This window comes from Kwoniella dendrophila, chromosome 4 (assembly GCF_036810415.1).
Source record: "Kwoniella dendrophila CBS 6074 chromosome 4, complete sequence".
Classification (NCBI taxonomy): domain Eukaryota; kingdom Fungi; phylum Basidiomycota; class Tremellomycetes; order Tremellales; family Cryptococcaceae; genus Kwoniella; species Kwoniella dendrophila.
The window spans coordinates 1,453,092-1,473,276 of NC_089479.1; the positions used below are offsets into that span (position 1 = coordinate 1,453,092).

Consider the following 20,185-nt stretch of genomic DNA (forward strand, 5'->3'; position numbering starts at 1 on the left):
ATGCATTATTGTATCTTATGATAAGTAAATATTAACAACAAGCACAAAACAAATAACAAGTACAGAAAACCTCATCTAATGTACACAACAGGAAATAAGAAGAAGTATTGAGGCAGATGACGATATTTCATGTTGTATATATATATATTTTCATTGAAATATACAACGTCATTGTGGAAAGCTAAAAGAAAGTCACGATTGTCTATCATTTGAGGACTAGACTGAATTTATTTTACTTGCCATGGAAATTACTGACTTTTCTTTGATCACCGTTATCAGGGTTAGCTATTTTCAGTTGATCCCTCTTAATGACTTCCCACATTGTTGTCGGTCTTTTAGTCGTGTCTGAACCAAATCCTGACGAAATCCTTTTATCCGTTCTCGACAGAGGTGGAGAAGTGATTCGATCTATTGGATTAGATGAAGATGGACCAGAGCTAGTCGGTGAACCATGTATTGTTATTGGTCTTTTTGGTTTAGCTTTAGGTGTACCGAAGGGATCTTGATCTCCCTCAATATCGTTTTCTTCTATAATCAAACTTGGTCTCAATATAGGCGAAGTAGAGGGTGCAGTGTTATGATGATGATGATGTTGATTGATTGAAGATACTCTATCTACAACAGGTGAATAATTTGATAAAGGACTTAATAAACTAAAAGGAGTTTGTGAACCTCTTTTATTTATAGAATTTACAACATCTTTAACTGGTCTTCTATGTTTAACTAAAGGTGATGGTACAGGTGAACCTGAAGGTGGTAAAGCGTTTTCATCAATAACTTGTGTATTCAATGATTTTGATTCTATTCTTTTAGGTGTGATAGGCAATGTAACGTGTTTCAATCCCGATTTAGGTGTATTTTCGTTTTCATTTTCATTTTCACTATCATTATGATTTCGATGTTCAGGAGTTGCTTGTTTAGGTAATGGAGATAATTTGGTGCCAAATTCATTTGTAGGTAAAATAGGTAGTGGCGGTGAAGCAAAATCAGCACCGTTAAAAACGATTTCTCCAATTTCAGGAGTATCTAATCCAGTTGTCGTTAATCCATTTGGATCTCTTTGATGACCTATTCCAACTCCATCAGGCTTAGTCGGTATAACACTTGTGGAAGTTTCAGAAGGTAAAGGCGATAACGAATCACTCTGTTCTGCTCTATTTAAAGTATCATCCGAGTACCCCCTTACATGCTGTATGGGTGAAGATGATCTTTCATTTTCGATTATAGCTTCACTTTCTAATGAAGATTCGGTTGTTTCTCTTTGTACTAAAATCATATCTCTCATTGATCTTGCAGAATTTAATGAAGATAAACTTGGTCCTTGTCCATGTTGGTTTGAAGGTATAACTAGGGAATCACCTTTCCAACTTGTTGGTGGGTGTCGATCATTGGAATTAGGTGAAATTGGCGAATCATTGTTTTCGGGTGAATTTAATTCATCTTTGGAGATTACAGGCCATAAAGTAGGTTGAGGAGCAGGATCACGAATGTCAAGTTCTCTTTTTTGACTGTTTGTAGATTTAGTTGACGATAATAAGGAAGTTATACCGCCCGCAGCCATTCTTCTGAAAAACGATTCACTTCTTTTTATTGGTATGTAAGGTGTTTCAGTAGGTGAGACTAAAGTAGGTGATTGTGAATGTAGGTAACGTGATTGAGCTTCTGTGATTATTCCTTCTTCAGCATCTGAAAGTGTATTTGATTGACTTGATTTACCTGATCTAGCTGATATAGGTATAGAATTTTGAGAATACCTATTATTACTCGTATTGGTAATTGTAGGAGGAGGTACAAGTAATCCAGCTAAATCAAGTGGATCAGAAGGTGATAAACTTGGTAAATGATAATCCATTGATGAAGAATTGTTTGATAATCGATTTTGTGATATATCTGAATATGGATTTTTTGATAATTCTGATTGTGATTGTCGAGAGAATTCAGAATATGGATTTGACATACTTGCAATTTCATCTAAAGTACCTAAATCACTTCTCGATTCATGTGGTGTGGGAACTGGTCCACCTCTTACTCTTGCTAAAGGAGGTAAGATTGGTGCATCATCGTCAAATGAATCATCCCTATCATCAAATGGATCTTCTTCGTTATCGGAAGATCTTGGATTATCATTTAAAATTGATTTAGCTGATTTCCAATTATTACCACTTTCATCAGAAGCAATCATCCAGTCATCTTCTCCCTCTTCTTGCTCTTCTTGGATTCGTCTTCTTCTTGTCGTACTTGGTCCAGGAGAGAAAGAATCTGAATCTTCTTCTTTGAACATATCAATTCTGGAATTTCTAATTATACTTGCTTTTCTTACAGGTTTTTCTAGTGAAGGTGAATAATATAATGATTTCTCACGTTGCATTGGTCGGGGTCCTAGTAATCTAATTCCATCACCAATTCTTCTAGTTGATTTCCTTAATGGTCCACCAACAATTTCTTCTGATTCACCAGCATTAGCAGATTCATCATGTAGTTCAGCATATGGATCCTCTTTTCCTCCTCTACCAGTAAATTTACTTGATATACTGTGTAAAGTAGCCCCAATAGCGCCCATACCTAATCCAATCGAAGCTCCTTTTTCTCTAATCCCCCATGCTTCATATCCACCTTCAATAGTTTTCTCGGGATCGTAATTTATATCTTCCATTAGTCCTTCTCCGCCTTTCTCTCGAGATCCATATGGTCTAGAAGGTGTACGACCTGGAGGAGCGCCGCTGTCCGGCCATGAGGAAGCAAATGTTGCAGCTCGTCTAGCCTTTCGTCGTCTTAGGTATCTCCACAGGCATAAACTGAATAGTATGCCTACGAAGGCGATTATACCAAGAATTAAACCGATCTTGATAGGTGTAGTAATTGGATGACTATGAGCACCGGCATCGGTTGGAGCAGATGAGGTTGAAGAAGGAGCCGAATCAGAAGCTGTCATGAAATACGAACATTAGCCTCATTATTCATGTTGCAATCGAAATGATGGGTAAATCCCACGCACAAGGCTGACTAGTCACACCGAAGGGTATGGTGGTGGACCCAGATGCAGACTCGGTCTTTGCAGGAGTGCCATGGAGAGTGCTTGTACCGCTTCCAAGAGCGGACTTACCACTTGAAGAAGCTGTTGCTGATGACGAAACTGAAGCCTGGGAAACAGGTGTAAAATCGCTAATCCAGGAATTAGACGAAATATCCCAGATGTGTAAAGCAGTATCGGCAGGTGCTCCATTACCGTAGCCTATGTATGAAATCCAAAATCAGACACTTATTGTTGGCTAAACTAAGAAGGTGCTCACCTCCAAAAATTGCAATTCTATTACCTCCAATACCGACAGCAGAATGATCATATCTTGGTCCAGCACCTGGTACAATGAACTATTTGGGTTAGAGTAGAGTCATGCGTAAAGCTGAGATTGTCTTACTCACCTTGGGAACCATTGGCAACTTGTATCCATTCACTCTTAGTGGTATCAAACTCCCATCCATCACTATATACTTCCCCTAATCGAGCATTTGCGCCACCAAATAGAAACGCTTTTGATCCATCATCGTTCAATACCAAGCTAGCGCCTCTTCTACCATCGGGAGCTGCATCACCTATGTGCACTTCCGTCCAGATGGGTGATGAAGAAGTGGTATCTAAAGAGTAGACGGTGGAATAGGGTTGAACTGCTGCTCCACCAGTTGATGGTGAAGTATATGCACCTCCTAAAGCTAGCAATGTCCCGTTTGGTAAAAGCATAGAAGTATGGTGATAAAGTCCTACTGGTAGATTAGGTAAAGTAGAAAAGGAAGATGTTGATGAATCGTAAGAATACGTGTCTGCGAAAGTTGCTCCTGATCCATCATCTTTCAAACCACCAATAATATACATCTTTCCATCTTGACTGAGAGATGTAGCAGAATGATGTATTCTTCTCATAGGTTGACTATTTCCTGCTGGTTGTCTAGTGAAATTGACTGAGGGTTGATCAGGATGAGTAGTCAAAATCCAAGCTGAATTTGAACCTGTTTGGACAGCTTCATTTGTTCCTCCATCTCCACCAAAAGATAGCAATTCCCACGATCCATCAGATGAAGATGATGAAGAAAGTGGTGTTAGTGTATGCCAAGCCGATGTAGGTGCTGAAGGTGTATGAACTGAAGTGAACGGTGGTGAAGAAGTCGAAAATCCATTACTGAGTGGAAGTATGATTGTTTCAGCTGTATTGGGCGAGGAAGTGTATGTGTAAGAAGATGAAGGATCAGTTTTACCTCCTTGAATGATCAAAGTAGGTGGTGATGGGATATAGGCTGATGCATGACCCCATCTAGTCACAAGGGCGAGGTCAATCAGCGGTCGTTTGTAGGAATGGAAACGTAATAGAATGGAGGTATATGATTACTCACCTGGGTATTATGCCATCGGCATCTACAGCTCGAATTGTTTGAGCCGTCGAAAGTAGAACAAGTAAAGCTATCTTCTGACCATGTTGAATGATATTTTCCATTCCAGTCGTATACTGACGTTTTCTCCTGCGTTTTCCTTCGACCTGAATTGACATGATGGAAATTGGAAGAACGGACAAAGATATATAATGATGAAGCTAGGAGATCAGGTCACGGTGGCTGTAAATTGGTTTCTGTCGATAGCTATTTTTTATGAAAATTGGGAAAGTAAGCAAGGTGGTTTAACTTGAATAACGAAAAGCCTGTATTATCAATGTCGATAAGTGCTAGAATGAACACCTGATGACCACATCTTAACGACGTGCGAAATGATAAATTCTGGCCAATAAATTCTGAATTGTAGAATATCATTCAACTTGGCACATCCGTTTCCTTCAACTTTGAACTTTGTCATATTGACGCAAAGGTATAAGGAATGCGGAATGCGTTGAATTAGGTGGCGATTCAACATTAGCTGAAAATGAAACTTTATTAGTTGTCATGGTATACTTTTCAATTTGACTTTCCGACTCCTCCCACTGGAGAATTTTGACGATAGATCGAGTAAAGATGGTGAACCGTATGTCACTATGACCGTCATATATGTTGGTAAGATGTATCACATCAAACGAAAGAAACAATCATTTGTAGGTTAATGTAATATAATGTTTATCGCTCAACCCTTTTGATTGTTCCGGTTAATCGGGTCAATTGAGCATTTTCAAGACAAGGCACAGCTGTAACAGGTCAAAACGCGTTGAACCAAACAAACAGCTTATATCGGATTCATCGGAGTTAAGCTGCGTGACCTGTATCACCGACACCAGCCAAACGCGCCACATTGCTCTGTGTCCTTAAGGTGCAAGCGGTGTTTCCCTTTTCTCCGTCAACATGTCATTCACCATAGCGAATTTTCATGGTTGCTTGGATTGACTCCACCAGAAGCATCTCTAAGCTCACGTTACTTGGCTTTGGCTCTCCCCTTTGCCTTGCACTTTGACTCTAGCTTTGGCTTCGATACTCTCTAGCTCTCTAGGGTTCCTCGCTGTATTGTCCATTGTTGGTACGACCACATATCAGTTAATTTAGACATTCATCTTAAAATTCTTCTTCTATCCTCGGTAGGTTCAAGAAAATAAGCTAACAAAGTGAGTGCAAGTTCTGCTATCATATACATCAACGACATCAACAAGGAGAAGCAAAGATCAGAAGGGAGATAGAAAAGTCAGTAATAGAGCGGGAATTGGAGGATATAACATCAGCAATACAGTAACAACATCAGATGCAATAGCAAGTTTACAAGTTTCATCGACAAATAGGATGAGAAGAATGTGTAGAAAGGATTGCCTGTTCTTAGTCGATAGATGGGATATGGATTTAGAAGGGTGTCGAATATGTTTATGGAAATAGAATGCTGATAATCAAATTTCTCTATTCTTCTGCTCAACCTTTTACCATTACAACTATTAATCACAACTATAATCATTATTCACCTGCTTCATCAAACCAACAATCATATAATAATTAGATGGGTATCGATCTCCGTTACCACCACGTCAAAAAGGGAAACCGATCTGCTCCCAAGTCAGAGGATCCTTATCTCCTCTTACTTGTCAAGCTTTACAGATTCTTGGCCCGAAGAACTGACTCTAAATTCAACCGAGTCATCCTCAAAAGATTGTTTATGAGTAAAGTGGGTTTTCATTTCTTTTAAGGAAACAGTAATCAAGGAAATAGGATTAGTAGAATGATAAAAACTAATAATTATATTCTCTTTTTTTTTATCAGATCAACCGACCACCCATCTCACTCTCAAGAATTGTTAAAGAGACCAAAAACTCTAACCCAGACAACTCCAAAACAATTGTAACTGTCGCTACAATTCTTGATGATGAAAGATTACCAGAATTACCAAAACTTTCAATTGCTGCTTTAAAATTCTCAACTGCCGCCAAAGAAAGAATTGTTGCTGCCGGTGGTGAAGCTATTACTTTAGATCAATTAGCTTTAAGAGCTCCAACAGGTTCAAACACTGTTTTACTTAGAGGTAAAAGAAATGTTAGAGAAGCCGTTAAACATTTCGGTGGTCCATTGAAAGGTGGTAAACCTTACATCGCATCAAAAGGAAGGAAGTTCGAACAAGCTCGAGGTCGAAGAAAGGTAAGTCAATCAATCCTAATTTCATCTGTCGAATATCCGTTTTACTGATAATCTCCTCGTTATTTATAGTCTCGAGGTTTCAAGATCAAATCTACCCACAAATAAGCTATTCAACATCGTTAGTTGGTACGATTGGTTTTTCTCTAGGGTTTCAGATTCGTTTTATGAAAATAGGGATAGGGACTTGGGACAAGACGGGCGATGTAATTCATCAAATACAATTCATCGTTGGGATGTTAACGTTTTATGCCTCATGCACCATACATTGACTCAACACAATGCTCTGGTTACTTCGGTTTGATTTCGGTCAGACAACTGACAGACATTCACTAGCTACAATTCGCCTATCACCCAATGTGTTTCGAGGAAGGTCATTGTCGCTGTTGGTTTATAGAATACTGACTATACTGCACGCGCATGCGCAAGCAGAGTATAAGCTTTCCCCTCTAATCGGCAGAAGTTCAGCGAGAAATCGGAACGGAGTTGTGTCATCTCTTGAAACGCATAGCATTTGCAAAGTCTTCGCTTCAGAATATGAGTTCCAACTATAAGACAGAGACGCGATGATGGTGAATGCGAGAGTGCAAGGACTGGAGTGCGGTACTATGTGAGCATGCCTTGTAAATACTCGTGTTCTGCATTGCGGTATGCTTGGCATGTGCAGTCGAGTCTGACAGTCCATGTTACGGCCTTCTGTATCCGAGGTTCATTGTTGTGGTTGCCAGAAAGCCAATTTCGGACATCGGTTGTTTTGTGATTAAACCCTGAGGCACAAACACCGCGGGGGCTGTTTCCTCATAAAAAAGTGTAGGATGATTGTTGTTTTTATGCATACAGTGTACAGTGTAGGCTGGGTGATGTCTGTTGAAACGGATTGCGATTGTCTGCTTCGGCGGTAAGGATCTTGAAGGAAGATCTAATGAGAGATCCGAGTGTGGAAAAGGGTTATGCACAAGACAGAGTAGAATGACCGAAGATATCATCAGCTTGCGAATGTTTCCGACATGACAAGTCCGCTCTTAGTGCTACAAAAGGAAAAGGAAAGACAACAAGAAGGGGAAATGGGGATCCTTTGATTGGATAGTTGATAGATGCATCTAGTGTATTATAGTAGACTCCATATATGGGTTAGTAAATTATTTTACCCTAGCTGACAGGTTGACTACGGATCATATAGTGGTACAGTAGTAGTGTTACCATTAATATGAAAATGATTTCATCTCATACGGCCATATATTACTAACATTTTCTTCTTATGTTTTTTTCTTGTTCTTTCTCAAAAGATAACTTCAATACCTTATATAAACACAGCTGAGAGATAAATCAATCTTCAAAGCAAAATACTATCACTCATCATACAAATAACTTATATACGAACAACTTAAGATAAGATAATCAATCAATTTAGAAAAGATGCTTGTTAAATACCCCGTTCACGTAAGTAAAAACGTAATCCACTGTTTTTGATGGGTAGTAATCCCGACACTGTGCGAGTAGTTATCGATTTATTAAACTTCTTCTCTCTCGTTCAAGCATCATTGCATATCTTCTATTATCCTATTTTTGATTAGCCATATACACCGTTGTGTGGAATATAAACTGACGACCATGCATAAATTATGATATTTTCAAATAGTTCATCGCCGCTACTCGTGATCAAGAAAAAACAGAACCTGAATTTGAAGTTACAATCGATGTTGATGCTGATCAAAAATTAGAAAAAGCTTTTAACACTGTTGTAAGAAAGTTACATCCTGAGGATTCAGAAAAACATAAATACACGTGAGTTTATAAGTGATCAATCATCTGCTTCTGATCTATCATTCATTCTTTCAGCATAGAATTGATCCAGACTACCACTTTGATGGATACTAAGCTGATATATTCAATCACTCGCATAGCTTCTTACTTCAATCACCTCATTTCCCTCCTATTGTGATAGACGGTAAATCTGTGAGTTGTCGTCATTCCCTTTGATCAATGTTTATCTGTCCAAACCTCGTGTTGTGCTCATATTTGATTGATCTCAAATCACCTTGACGTAGAAACCTTCTGATTTCCCAAACTTTTCAAGAGATTGGAAAATCATTGTCATTTCAGCTAAAGCCAAATCAGCTCAATAAGCAGATCACTCAGGTTTTTAGAAGATATCCGATTAACAGAAATGATAAAGTGAAATCATGAGTACGTTCAAGGAAAACCGATCGTGTTAAATTTTAGATAACTCGATGCATAGCATATTGTCCTGAGATTGATGAATGAGGGGTATGAGCAATGATAAGCGAAATTCCTGAATGTGAAATTACAGTACTGATCGCTTATCTACTAATTCAATACTTTTCATACACTACTGCAAAAAGAATTTCTCGCCGTGATGACCGACTGATGCTACATCAAGAAGCTATAATAAAGCTGTTCTGTTAAATAAGCTGATCGTCTGTTTGTCATTCGAGCATGCTTCCGGCCATCAATAAAAACTGTGGAGTATCCAAGGGCGTATAGAAGAATGTTAACACGCCTTTCTCATGAAGTGCCAGGCATTAGTAGTTTTGCTTGCCAGCTGGTATATAATGGTAGCAGGAATAACATGATCTCATCTGTAATCTGAATTCACTCACATTCTGCTTCTCTTACCAGTTTCAATATTTCCAAATCCCTATTCAAGATGTCCAGCTGCATTGATTTTCTTCATCGTTTTAGATTCACCTTAGATAGTTTACAAGGTCAACCTTTGGAAGGTGATCAAGCTAGTCCATGATAATCCCCTAAGTTCGTCATGTAATAGGAAATCAGCTGATTGTTGATTATGATCTAAACGCTAGAGACCCAAAGACCTTAATATCCATTCTGGTAGGAAAGTGTTCGCGATCGTTTGGTTGACCTAAATGGATTGTAGTGGATAATTATATATATATACTAAATGCCAGTCTACATTCCGATGGACAAGCGTGTGTTTCGAAGGATAATCATGTGAAGCAATTTGCTTAACTTAGTAGAGCAGCCTCAAGTACAGTATGCAAGGCATTGCTGCTCATCATCGAGTTGGTTGAGGTTGATCAATATCATCATTCTGCACGCAAATGAGTATTTCCTCAGTATCATCGATTGATAATCAATCTGTTTTTCATTTCATTTTATTTACAACGTAATTATCTTCAAAGATCCTCATGTCCAGCTTAATGATCAACGGTACGTCAATTAGAATCCTCAATGACTGCAACCTCTTATACTGACAGCTCACATATCTCCGCTCAATACATAGAGTTTGAGTAAATAATTCATTGATTTTTCTTCTTCTAGCGTTTCTTTCACATCTCTTGTAAGCCTTTTTTTACCTAGACTACTGTACTTTTCGATAATCCGATACAATACATAGTTCTGAAAGATTAGCTATGTCAGGTTGTGTCAGAGGTCAAACTTTGGTTGAACAAGTTCATCTATATGTAAGTGTCAGAAATCATGGTAGCCCGTCATCAGTGATTGAACCATCTTGTCTGATAGGAATATGTGATAGTTTATCGAATTTCGTGATAATGGCAGTTATACATATAGACATCAATGGGATGGATGTATATCAGCTTCATCACCACTGAGAAACATTTTCAATAAATGGGCAGATGAAGAACATTGCGGCGAACCTTTTGAACATTTTCAGTGAGTTTTCCTACTGTATACTCGTAAATACCGTAATCGACTCCTTTCAAGCTGATATACGGTCTGGTTGCATAATAGTTTTAGACTCAGAGATGCAAAAAATGGTCGTACTTTAACAGGTGATGAAGCATGTAAAGATCTGAACATGCATTCTGGAACAAGAATTTACGTTGCTAGATCTATTACAGGACAACAACGAAGAAGAACTTATCATTCTACATAATTCAGTGATCGGTATTGTAGGCGTCAGATCATCAAATGTATGTGCCGCCGCATTAAGCGTGGACATGATTCTTATGATACTAAATTATCCTAAATGCTATGATGTGTATACTGTATGTGTGTATATGTAAGCCCTGATTATATAATGCTGAAGCCTTTCATATTGTTAAGACAGGTGATAATCCAAGAATGATTGATCTGCTTCGATCAGATACTGTATTGCCAAGAGACTAAAAATCGAGGTGACAACGAGGCATCAAAATCAATTCGAATCAGCTGAACATCGGTGAGAAGGATCATTCAGGACCCGATCATGGTTGTTGATTGAGTATGATCAGAAGATGGATTGCTGATCGTTGTAAGCAACGTATTTTCATCCTTACAAAAACGAAGATTATGACTTATTAAGCGATATGGTAATGATCTTTTGTTAGCGAGGCAAGGCGATCTACTGACGAGATACTGATCAACGAATGGTATATATAATATACTCATTCATCATTGTACATCTACACATCCATATCATTCTTTCGATTAATGCCTTTTAGATTCTTTTCTACATACCATTGACAAGCCTTATAGCCATTCGTCATGTCAGGCTGTCATCCAGGGGTCATTGTTGAAGAAGTTCATTTTATCGTATGTTTCGATGAGACCCAATCAAGTCGTATTATACTTTATGGTACTAACCTTTATTTCGCCGCTACGTATTTTGTTTATAGATAATCAATCGTTCATTCGTTGGAGCTCATCGTAAACCCCCTCAAAGAAAATGGGAAGGATGTTTATCGACTTTTAGTCAATTGAGTATTTTATTTGAAAATTGGGTTAATGAAGTTTATCCAGGTGACGATATTCATCAATTCCAGTAAGTCACGTACTGTAACTATACGATTGTCTTGCTTTTAATCCTAAAAATTTTGACCAAAACCTGTCACGGATTGAAAAGCAATCGAGCTAACGCAGTGGATTTCAAAATCGTTACCCTAAAATGGTATTTTGTAGATTCCGACTTGGTCTTGATGGTAAAGTTCTCTCTGGTAATGAAGTCAGTATTCACAGTATTTCCCTACAATGCTCAACACTTGAAAAGCGGTCAGCAGCTAATCATAATGAATTGAACATAATCTTAGAGACCTCATGATTTAGGACTTCATTCTCCGACCAAAATCACAGCCGTCCGTCTTTTCAGATAAAAATATTTGTACGCAAGGATTCTAGGAGATGAGAAGGGATTTAGTATGCGAATTGTTGCGAAATTCAGTGATCGTATGATCGGAAAGTTCAGTATATATCTTAAGGAGAGACTTTATGTAAATTGCTGTGATGAAAAGAGATGAAAGTAGTTCATAAACATGATACACCTACTTCAATCCAAGTCTATTGTAAAAGGGAGAAATCCATAATTTCAATCCGATATCAATTTAAGCAGTTACAGCGAATTTAGAAGCAGCTTCATCGAAAAGTTTTGATTTCTCTGCTAAATCAACTGCAAAAGGATGTTGAGGTGCGTTTGTTGCGAGTTTTCTATTGTTCCATGGAATCAACTATCAGCCCTTTTTGTTCAGGAGGACTGATTCCAGTGTTTCAAGGGTAATCAAGGGAAAAAAGAATTGAATATATTGATATTCAGCCTACTCACTCAGCATAACCTTCAATACCTAAACTGGTACCAACAGCTAAAACATCACCTTCTTTATCACCATTTTCTCTTTGAGAAGCTTCAATTATATCTGCTTTGGCTTCATCCAAATGACCTAATAATAAATGCGCTGCAGCATGTGAAGCTAATACAGGTGGTGTACGACCTGAAGGTAGTTGATATAATTCTTCATAGAAGTAATATGATTGATGTAATGGTCTTGAGCCCTGAGCAGATGAAGATGGTTAAGGGATATTAGCATAGCATATTATGTTAGAGAACTGATCAACTCTTCATATCTAACAACATTTGTTCCCCAAAATGGTAAAGGCATGAATGTAATGGGAAATAACCCAAGAATCTGCTTTTATATCATTCGATATGATTGTTCACTTACGGTTTTCAATCCGATCCAAGCTTCGATAGCTTGTACCAATATAGAATCATTTCCAATTCTTTTAGCTGTATTATAAGTAGTTTGTGCTAAATCCTTTCTGTCGAGGGATAACAATAATTGAACGAGAAGAGCGAGACTAAAAATATGACAGGTAATAAGATATAATCAGTATTCGATCATTTTCCAATTTTGAACAAGAGGTGAATTATCAAAAGAAGAAGATTTCGTGAGCTAGTAGTATTTGGTATTTCCCGCCAATAGCTAACCTGAGCGGAGGGTATATACCATAGAAAGAATGAAAGACTAAATCAAGCCAAGATCAAACTTACCATTCTAAATCTTCTTTACCCTTACCTTCATTTAACGTAGCAACAGCTTCTTCCGTTTCACCATGTAAGATAAATACAGTTGAAGATATTGATCTTACAATAGATTCTTCAAATTCATCTTCATTACCTTCAACTTCTAATACATAATCTCTAATTTCTTCTAATTTACTTTCTCTATCATTACCTCCCAAATAATCTGCAAATGCATTAACAGTTTTGATTGATAGAGATGTATTATCAGATGATAAAAATGGAGATAAGATTGATTTAGCTTGTGAGATGTTAGGTGGATTTAAAGATAAATATGATCTAGCTATATATATCGCTCGATGTAATGATGTTATATCATCTGAAGAAGGTGTATGTGGTTGTTGAGATGCTTCTTGTATAGCAGCTATTGGTAAATAAGTAAGTTCTTCTTGGTCAGTACATGAATCATGTATCAATAAAAAACTAAAAACCTCTTGTTGTCAACGTACCTTTAAATGAAGCTATATAAACGTTTAATTGAAAGTATATAAGCTAAGAGCACCTGTCATATTGTAACAAAGCAATACACCCAGCTTACCTTGATAGAAAAGCTGTTTTACGTGGTACAAAGGGTCTAACTCCATTTTTCCTGTTCGATATGCTTCTATCCAGATCAAGTTCAAATGATGAATGGGCCAATGAATATGTTAAATGTTTGCTTGAATGTTATATATATATATACTGTATATACGATACTCGTAATATATGTTCATTATTCACCTACTACCTTTACGCGACTATACTTCATACTGATCATGGTGACGTGGTGGAGGAATAATAACAAATGAAACACGCGAATGTGGCAATTCACTCCACACCAGATCTAGGATGTTTCAGCTCCATTATAATTGATAATTATGCAACATATCCATGCGTGTAATATTAGTGTACTATGCTAAAGGAGTAAATAAGGATACAAAGGAATGATGAAATGCTATTTCTAGGTTTGTCTATATACTACAACGGTATGCTTTTATCGTGAGGTCCCTCTTATAGCACGACTAACCGGACTTCTCGAATTAGTCTATCTTAGGGTGATCTTCATATATTAGAAGGGGGCGAGCCACCTTTTTGAGTAGGGACCGCTCTTTGGGTCTTTTTGGCTCCTCTTGAAACTCTTATCATATCAACCTAAAAGAAAATGGGAGCAGGACACACTTTATCGCCCTTCTTCAATACTCTTAATCGACTATCAATCAATTCTTTTTCAGGCTACCGGTATCGAAAGCAACAATCAATCGCTATGCACCTCTCGAACAAATAGAGAAAATCGAAACACTCACCTCGGTCAAAGGTCCACATACTCCAGGATGACAAGGATGATATACCCCATCAACACGTGTATAGGCGGTCTCGTATAATTCTTGAAGTTTCGCAGCAAGTGGTGGATGAGCAGGTGCACACACTGTTAAAACGATCGAAAAATTCAATATTCATTTCTTTCGAAAAAAGAATAACCCCAGTTTGAAAGCAGCAGATTCTGACTTACCATCAGTCACCTGTTTTGCCCATATGAAATATGCTTGAATACGTTTAATACCCCATCCTACAGGTGGACAACGACGTATCGATTCAAGATTATGTATTTTACTACTCATGCGAAATAAAGGTATCAGGAATTCCATATCAAAGGATTTTAATTATAATCATATAACTTACTCTGCTAGTTTCACTTGTTGAGCTTCACGAGATTTATATGGTGCCGATCTGAGTTGTGCGGTTTTCCGGTCCATGCCTGAGAGTGTGTTATCATCTGTACATTCCTATTGGACACGCAAAAATTAGCAAACTAGTTTTTTTTTTTTTTTTTTTTCTGAAATAGGCCTAATGTCGTTCTGAAGGTTGTAACTTACTTCTACAATTCGAGCCACATCTGTACCGAAAGACTGGGCAATTTCCTCTAGAAGGAGATTGGAATGTTAGCATTTATTGGAGCCTGGTCAAAGTCGGGATATTGGGGGAGGGCAAGTACAAGCCAAATACCTACCAATTGTTGTATGCGTGTCTTCGACTGTATCATGTAATACAGCGGCCTGTAGAACTTTAACATCCGTGATTCCAGTTGAAGAGAGATAATTTGCTACAGCCTGTATTGACGATCAACAATAAGCCATTAGCTGCAAGAGATGTAATTAAGGAATACCACATACAATTGGATGGTTGATACTATATTGAGAAGTAACATAATCAGCTAAGAAAGTCCTACTTACATGTATATAACCAAATATATCAAAACACAGTCAAACTTGAATACTTACTATGGTGTCTGATCAACATCTTTCCTCCTTTGACATGAGTGTTTCTGCAATTGGATTAATCAGTTATGTACTAAACTTATAATCTTAATTACTGTATGGGAGTATGTATCACTTACTCTAGCAGCAAAATCGACTGTCCTCATCAATTTACTTAAATCGTTTTCATCTTTATATTTGTGTCTAGATGAAGATCCTGATTTTGATCCATTTATCGTAGATTTAGATTTAGATTTTAATTTAGATTTTGATGAATTTCCATTAATCCTATCATTACTTCCGTTTCCATTTTCATTTTCATTATCAATATCATTTTCAATGTCATTTTCATTTAAACTTAATAAATCTATATCACTTGAATTTCTAGTTATTAATAAAGGTGGTGAAGGAGCGAATGATCTAGGTGGAGGAGTTTTTGATAAATCTAATTCTGATGGTGTTTTCGTATTTTTCAATTTATCCATTAAAAAACTACAATTCGAATTTTGATTTGGATCTAATGAATCATTGTCATTTGGTTTATGACCATTCGAAATAGGGTTGGTTGTAGTAGTTGATGTTGACGAAGAAGGTGAAGGTGAAGTTTGAATGATTCTTTGTGGTATAGGTGGTAAATCTAATTGTAATGATGATGATGATGATGTTGCTGTTGTTGAGGAAGGCATATTGAAGAAATGATGATTGTATTTAGATTGTATTGTATGACAAAGCTTTATTGTCTTTTATGAGAAGTGGTTTCCTTCAATAAGTATTTTTGAGCCGCACACAATCTTTTTGATCGAAGCGAGACAATCGATCAACACCTCAAATGGCCTTCTCGATCGAAAAAGGATCCATATGATACACTTCTTTTAAAGCTCTTCTATTGATATCCTTTCTCTTTTATCTCTTCAAGTAAAAGAAAGGATTATAATAGAAAGGATTTTATCGGTCGTCTCGGTATCGCCTAATTTCGTTATCGCTTATTGATTATTCATCCAACCGTGCTATGTCTTGTTCTTTGCTGTTCTGAAATATCGATGAGTCTTTATAGTATATTGACGAATTTGATGACAATGATGTTGTATCTACGATTGTCTCCAGGACCTAGTAGATTATATGACCTCAATATTGTGCAAATAGTAGAATGCAATTCAAGTCAAAATCATATCGATTGAAAATGTTGAATATCATTCAAGGACATCGGAAATAGTCAAATATGAGTGTGAATGGTTGATTATTCATCCAAATGACGTTCACTTCAACTCGGTATAGTCCGGTTAATCCGCTCTTACGAAATGTACGAAACCAATTACAATTTTCCTAATTGGCTGAAAGATCACTTCAAAATTGGGTGGCAAATTGTAGTATCACGGTCAGAGTAGGTTGAAACATGATTATTATTTGTGTTGACTTGAAGAGAGAAAATCTCATAACATGCATAAAGAACATAACATAACATAGTCTTCAGTCTTATAATTCTTTTTTCTTTATTTCGTGTATACGCTACATAAGGTGTTTAAGGGGAAACAGTGATTCAAGTAAAATTGGGAAAAAGGGATGAATAGAATAGGAAAAAAAATGTCAAATGTGGTCAAAAAAATCTATTAAACATCAAAAGCATCAGATCGCCAACCTTCACTCTTTTCTTCTCTTCTCTTTTGTTCTTTAGCTTTCGCTGAGAGTTGATCAGCTTCTTGTTTAGCTTGATCGGCGGCTTGTTTGCCTTTACCTCTGAATTGATCAGCTGCACCAACAGCTCTGTTACTTGTTGATGAAGCAGCAGCTTTGAGTTTTTGTCTTTGTTTGTTTGATACATAAGATGGTGGTTGATTAGGGAATAACTGTAATGAGGCGATGTTAGCGGAATTTTCTTACGTTTACGTGCAAGTACTGATTCAAACATTTTTACTTACATCTTCGTCAACACCGATGTGTAATACGTATTCACCTCGTCTACCGTACTTGGTGACACCCTTAGAACCGACAGAGACAGGTCCAGAAGTTGAAGTTTGAGGGAAGATGGAATCACTGAATACAGCATTAATAAAGTTTGCAGCAGTTGGTCTAGCATTAGTAGCTGCGATAGCTCTTTGTTGCACCCCGTATAATCGGAAATCAGCTTGTCTGAGGTATTCAGCAATTTGAGCTTCAAGAGCGTGTGTGAGGTTTCGCTGAGGGTGGAAATACACATTAGCTCAATTCGGAAGTTGTAGCTTGACGATGTCAACTCACTTTGACGAAAGCCTTGATGACAGGTCTAGCGAACCAAGCAGCTAACCATTTACCGTTCTTTCTGATTTCAAAGTCGAATCCAGAAATCCAAACTTGAACATCTTTGACAACAAAGAAGGTCTCTTGGTCTTCCTCAGAAGCGTTATCGAGAGTTACATCGAAAGAGATACCTTGAGGTCCGAATTTGATGTCTAATAAACCGGAATCTTCGAATGGCATGAAACCAGATTTGAGGTTAACCCAGAAGGCAATGTTGGAAGCGGCGAAGTGGAGTCCTTCTACTCTAAGTCTGACGGAAGCGTCATATTCAGAAGCATCTGTAAGAAAACGAAGTCAGCATATACTTCGACAGTCAGGTGCAGATGAGGTAATCACAAGCAGCAACTTACAAGTAGCGTAACCTTGAGTGAATCTAAGATCATTGTGTTGAACGAATCTGATGGAATCAGGAATGAACGAAACGGATTCAAGTCGAATATCGTCGATGACAAGGTCAACGTCTAGATTTTGTAACGAGTCAAAGTCAGCTGTCTATTCCTTATATTCGAATATTCAAATAACAAACTTACCTTCAGATTTGTATTCAACTCTTGGTACAGGAATTTCTTTGACTAAACCAATCAATCTAGGTACAATTACATCCATGAAATCTCTATATAAACCTTGACCTTCAGCTCTTAAAGCACCTACACCAACTTTACCTGCATGTTGTAAAGAATCACCTAAATGTTCAATTGATTCAACTAATTTGTTTGTTTTTTCATCATTTGTTATACCGTTAACAATTGATTCTAATTCATTTTGTAAATTTTGTGCATCACTCTTCCATTTTGGATTTTCTGTGATTAATGATTGACCATCATCATATAATGATGTAGCTTTTCTGTACGCTCGTTGTGTGGTAACGTATCCGGGTTGATATAATAATCTGTCAAAGAAGTTACCTAATTCTTCGAAATATGCTGATAATTTCTCGTCATCTCTAACATCTTCAGCAGCCTAGATGAAAGATTATTTGATCAGCTAAGCTGTAGGACACGTGTAGGGTAACTGGTACGCTCATGTTCAACATGACTTACCTTTTGGGAAGCACTGATTACATCATCTAAACTCTTGTTGGAAATCTTTTCAACGAAAGCTTTCAAGTCTCTTCCAGCTTGTTGAACTTTTTCATCTTCATCATTTACGTTAGATTTCTTTTGAGTTTCATCTAAAGCATTTTCAGCTTTTTTAGCGTATTTCTTGAATAAATTTACTATTGTTGTTAAAGATCTCTTATATTGTGGATTTTGTTGAGCTTGTGTAATAACTTTTTGTAAATTTTGAATTAATTCATCTTTCTTTTGTTCAGATTCAGGTAATTTTTCATCAAAATATTGTTTTACGTTTTCAATTTCATCCCATAAATTTTCTCTTAATTCACCTTGTAATTTACCTGTTCTTGCTCCTTTTACTTGTTTTTTACCTCTATTTCGTAAATTTTGGAAATCAACACCTTGTTCTCTTTCTTGCTTTGATGGTCTAGATTTTTCTGCTGCTTGTTTTGCGTTATCTGCTGCAACTGATGCTGCATCAGCAAAGATATCTCTAGTAATCAAAATTAAATCTGATCCTAATTGTCTGAATGTATCGTTTGTAACGATCAAACTGGCAATAGTTCTGAATGATTCAATGGCTCTTTGTCCATCTCTTGATAATTCTTTTTGCGATGGTCCATTGGCACTCGATACATCAACATCTACATCAGCTGTGGCAGCGTTGTACTATTGATAGAAATTGATCAGCTTATTGCTCTCATGTTTATTCGCTACAGGCATTGTGTATATGTACATACGAAGAAGTTCTGTAATAAATCATCATCGTTCTTGGCTTCTCCCCAGGCTTTAGTAGCTCTTAGCACATCTTTGAGGTTCTCTAATACTCTAGCACCTTCATTACCAAGTCTAGCGGTTCTTGAATTTGGTCCACCAGTAGCTTTGAGTGTATCAGACTCAAGGACAGTTTGAATCAACTTTGAAAGTTGCGATTGAGATCTATCAATGATGTAATACATCTGGTTTAGCTCAATTGTCCACTTTCAAAAGAACGCACGTTTGATATGGGATTTCGTTGGTGGCGAGTATCATAGAGAATCATTATATACTTGAAGAGAAAGGGTTACTCACGGTAATTTACCAGCACCTAGAGCACCACTAACTTGAGCAACTTTAATTCTTTGACCTTTTGATGGTAGAGCATTTTGAACTTCTCTACCTGAAGGTAATTGTGCACCACTTAAAAGTGGTTGTCTTTCTGATGACATGTTATTGTTAGCACTACTATCTTGTTGTTGAGGTTGATCTGGAGCGTATGAATTTGATCTAGTTAAAGGTATATGTGATTGAACTGTTTCTAAAACTGAATTCAGAAAGAAACTCATATAGTTTAAATGCGAAGATTATAGAGATATCGGAGAGGATTTAATGAGTATTTACTGTTGTGGAATATGACCTGTAGAGTATAGCCATGTAAAATGATGAGAAGTAGGAGTAATGGTGTATGATGATGTGAGAAAGGATAAATGAGTGTATGACGTATTATACAGTAAAGTAATATTATCAGCATATATGCTCACGCGATCAACTCGACGACGAGTAAGCTTACAGTTAAGCCTTACTGTAGGAGAGAAAGGATGGTTTACAGGAATGCAGTAAAAGTAACGATGACCTCACATCACTCACAAAAAAGGGTACCTGACCGGATATTTACCCTAGATTATCATATCAATACAGTCTTGCACCGTAGCACATCATTCCTTTTCAATATATTAGAGTACTTTCACACGTTTGTTTATCATTAAAGGGGGCTCCGTAAAAGTGCC

At 37.2% G+C, this 20,185-nt stretch overlaps 8 protein-coding genes across 8 annotated transcripts; 4 read left to right on the forward strand and 4 right to left on the reverse strand.

Annotated features, from left to right (window-relative positions):
* Positions 1-232: 232 nt before the first annotated feature.
* Positions 233-4,538, reverse strand: L201_003646 (uncharacterized protein; the record flags this gene model as incomplete). The annotated part of the gene is made up of 5 exons (XM_066219399.1): positions 233-2,925; positions 2,996-3,232; positions 3,291-3,356; positions 3,421-4,304; positions 4,384-4,538. The coding sequence occupies 5 exons, from the start codon at positions 4,536-4,538 to the stop codon at positions 233-235; spliced, it is 4,035 nt and encodes a 1,344-aa protein (XP_066075496.1).
* A 1,412-nt stretch (positions 4,539-5,950) lies between these two features.
* Positions 5,951-6,687, forward strand: L201_003647 (uncharacterized protein; the record flags this gene model as incomplete). The annotated part of the gene is made up of 3 exons (XM_066219400.1): positions 5,951-6,115; positions 6,211-6,582; positions 6,652-6,687. The coding sequence occupies 3 exons, from the start codon at positions 5,951-5,953 to the stop codon at positions 6,685-6,687; spliced, it is 573 nt and encodes a 190-aa protein (XP_066075497.1).
* Positions 6,688-7,995: 1,308 nt separating this feature from the next.
* L201_003648 (uncharacterized protein) lies at positions 7,996-8,705 on the forward strand (the record flags this gene model as incomplete). The annotated part of the gene is made up of 4 exons (XM_066219401.1): positions 7,996-8,019; positions 8,219-8,364; positions 8,484-8,535; positions 8,628-8,705. The coding sequence occupies 4 exons, from the start codon at positions 7,996-7,998 to the stop codon at positions 8,703-8,705; spliced, it is 300 nt and encodes a 99-aa protein (XP_066075498.1).
* Positions 8,706-9,974: 1,269 nt separating this feature from the next.
* Positions 9,975-10,459, forward strand: L201_003649 (uncharacterized protein; the record flags this gene model as incomplete). Its single annotated transcript, XM_066219402.1, has 3 exons — positions 9,975-10,025; positions 10,097-10,236; positions 10,315-10,459. The coding sequence occupies 3 exons, from the start codon at positions 9,975-9,977 to the stop codon at positions 10,457-10,459; spliced, it is 336 nt and encodes a 111-aa protein (XP_066075499.1).
* Positions 10,460-11,049: 590 nt separating this feature from the next.
* Positions 11,050-11,654, forward strand: L201_003650 (uncharacterized protein; the record flags this gene model as incomplete). The annotated part of the gene is made up of 4 exons (XM_066219403.1): positions 11,050-11,097; positions 11,181-11,326; positions 11,464-11,506; positions 11,592-11,654. 4 exons carry the CDS (start codon positions 11,050-11,052, stop codon positions 11,652-11,654), a joined length of 300 nt encoding a protein of 99 aa, XP_066075500.1.
* A 228-nt stretch (positions 11,655-11,882) lies between these two features.
* Positions 11,883-13,440, reverse strand: L201_003651 (uncharacterized protein; the record flags this gene model as incomplete). Its single annotated transcript, XM_066219404.1, has 6 exons — positions 11,883-11,985; positions 12,101-12,327; positions 12,498-12,633; positions 12,827-13,220; positions 13,306-13,317; positions 13,395-13,440. The coding sequence occupies 6 exons, from the start codon at positions 13,438-13,440 to the stop codon at positions 11,883-11,885; spliced, it is 918 nt and encodes a 305-aa protein (XP_066075501.1).
* A 547-nt stretch (positions 13,441-13,987) lies between these two features.
* On the reverse strand, positions 13,988-15,776 carry L201_003652 (uncharacterized protein; the record flags this gene model as incomplete). Its single annotated transcript, XM_066219405.1, has 9 exons — positions 13,988-14,068; positions 14,140-14,261; positions 14,346-14,446; positions 14,516-14,619; positions 14,710-14,756; positions 14,844-14,943; positions 15,007-15,022; positions 15,115-15,158; positions 15,231-15,776. 9 exons carry the CDS (start codon positions 15,774-15,776, stop codon positions 13,988-13,990), a joined length of 1,161 nt encoding a protein of 386 aa, XP_066075502.1.
* Positions 15,777-16,697: 921 nt separating this feature from the next.
* On the reverse strand, positions 16,698-19,744 carry L201_003653 (uncharacterized protein; the record flags this gene model as incomplete). Its single annotated transcript, XM_066219406.1, has 8 exons — positions 16,698-16,934; positions 17,007-17,264; positions 17,326-17,642; positions 17,715-17,825; positions 17,895-18,324; positions 18,405-19,088; positions 19,160-19,358; positions 19,491-19,744. The coding sequence occupies 8 exons, from the start codon at positions 19,742-19,744 to the stop codon at positions 16,698-16,700; spliced, it is 2,490 nt and encodes an 829-aa protein (XP_066075503.1).
* Positions 19,745-20,185: the final 441 nt, after the last annotated feature.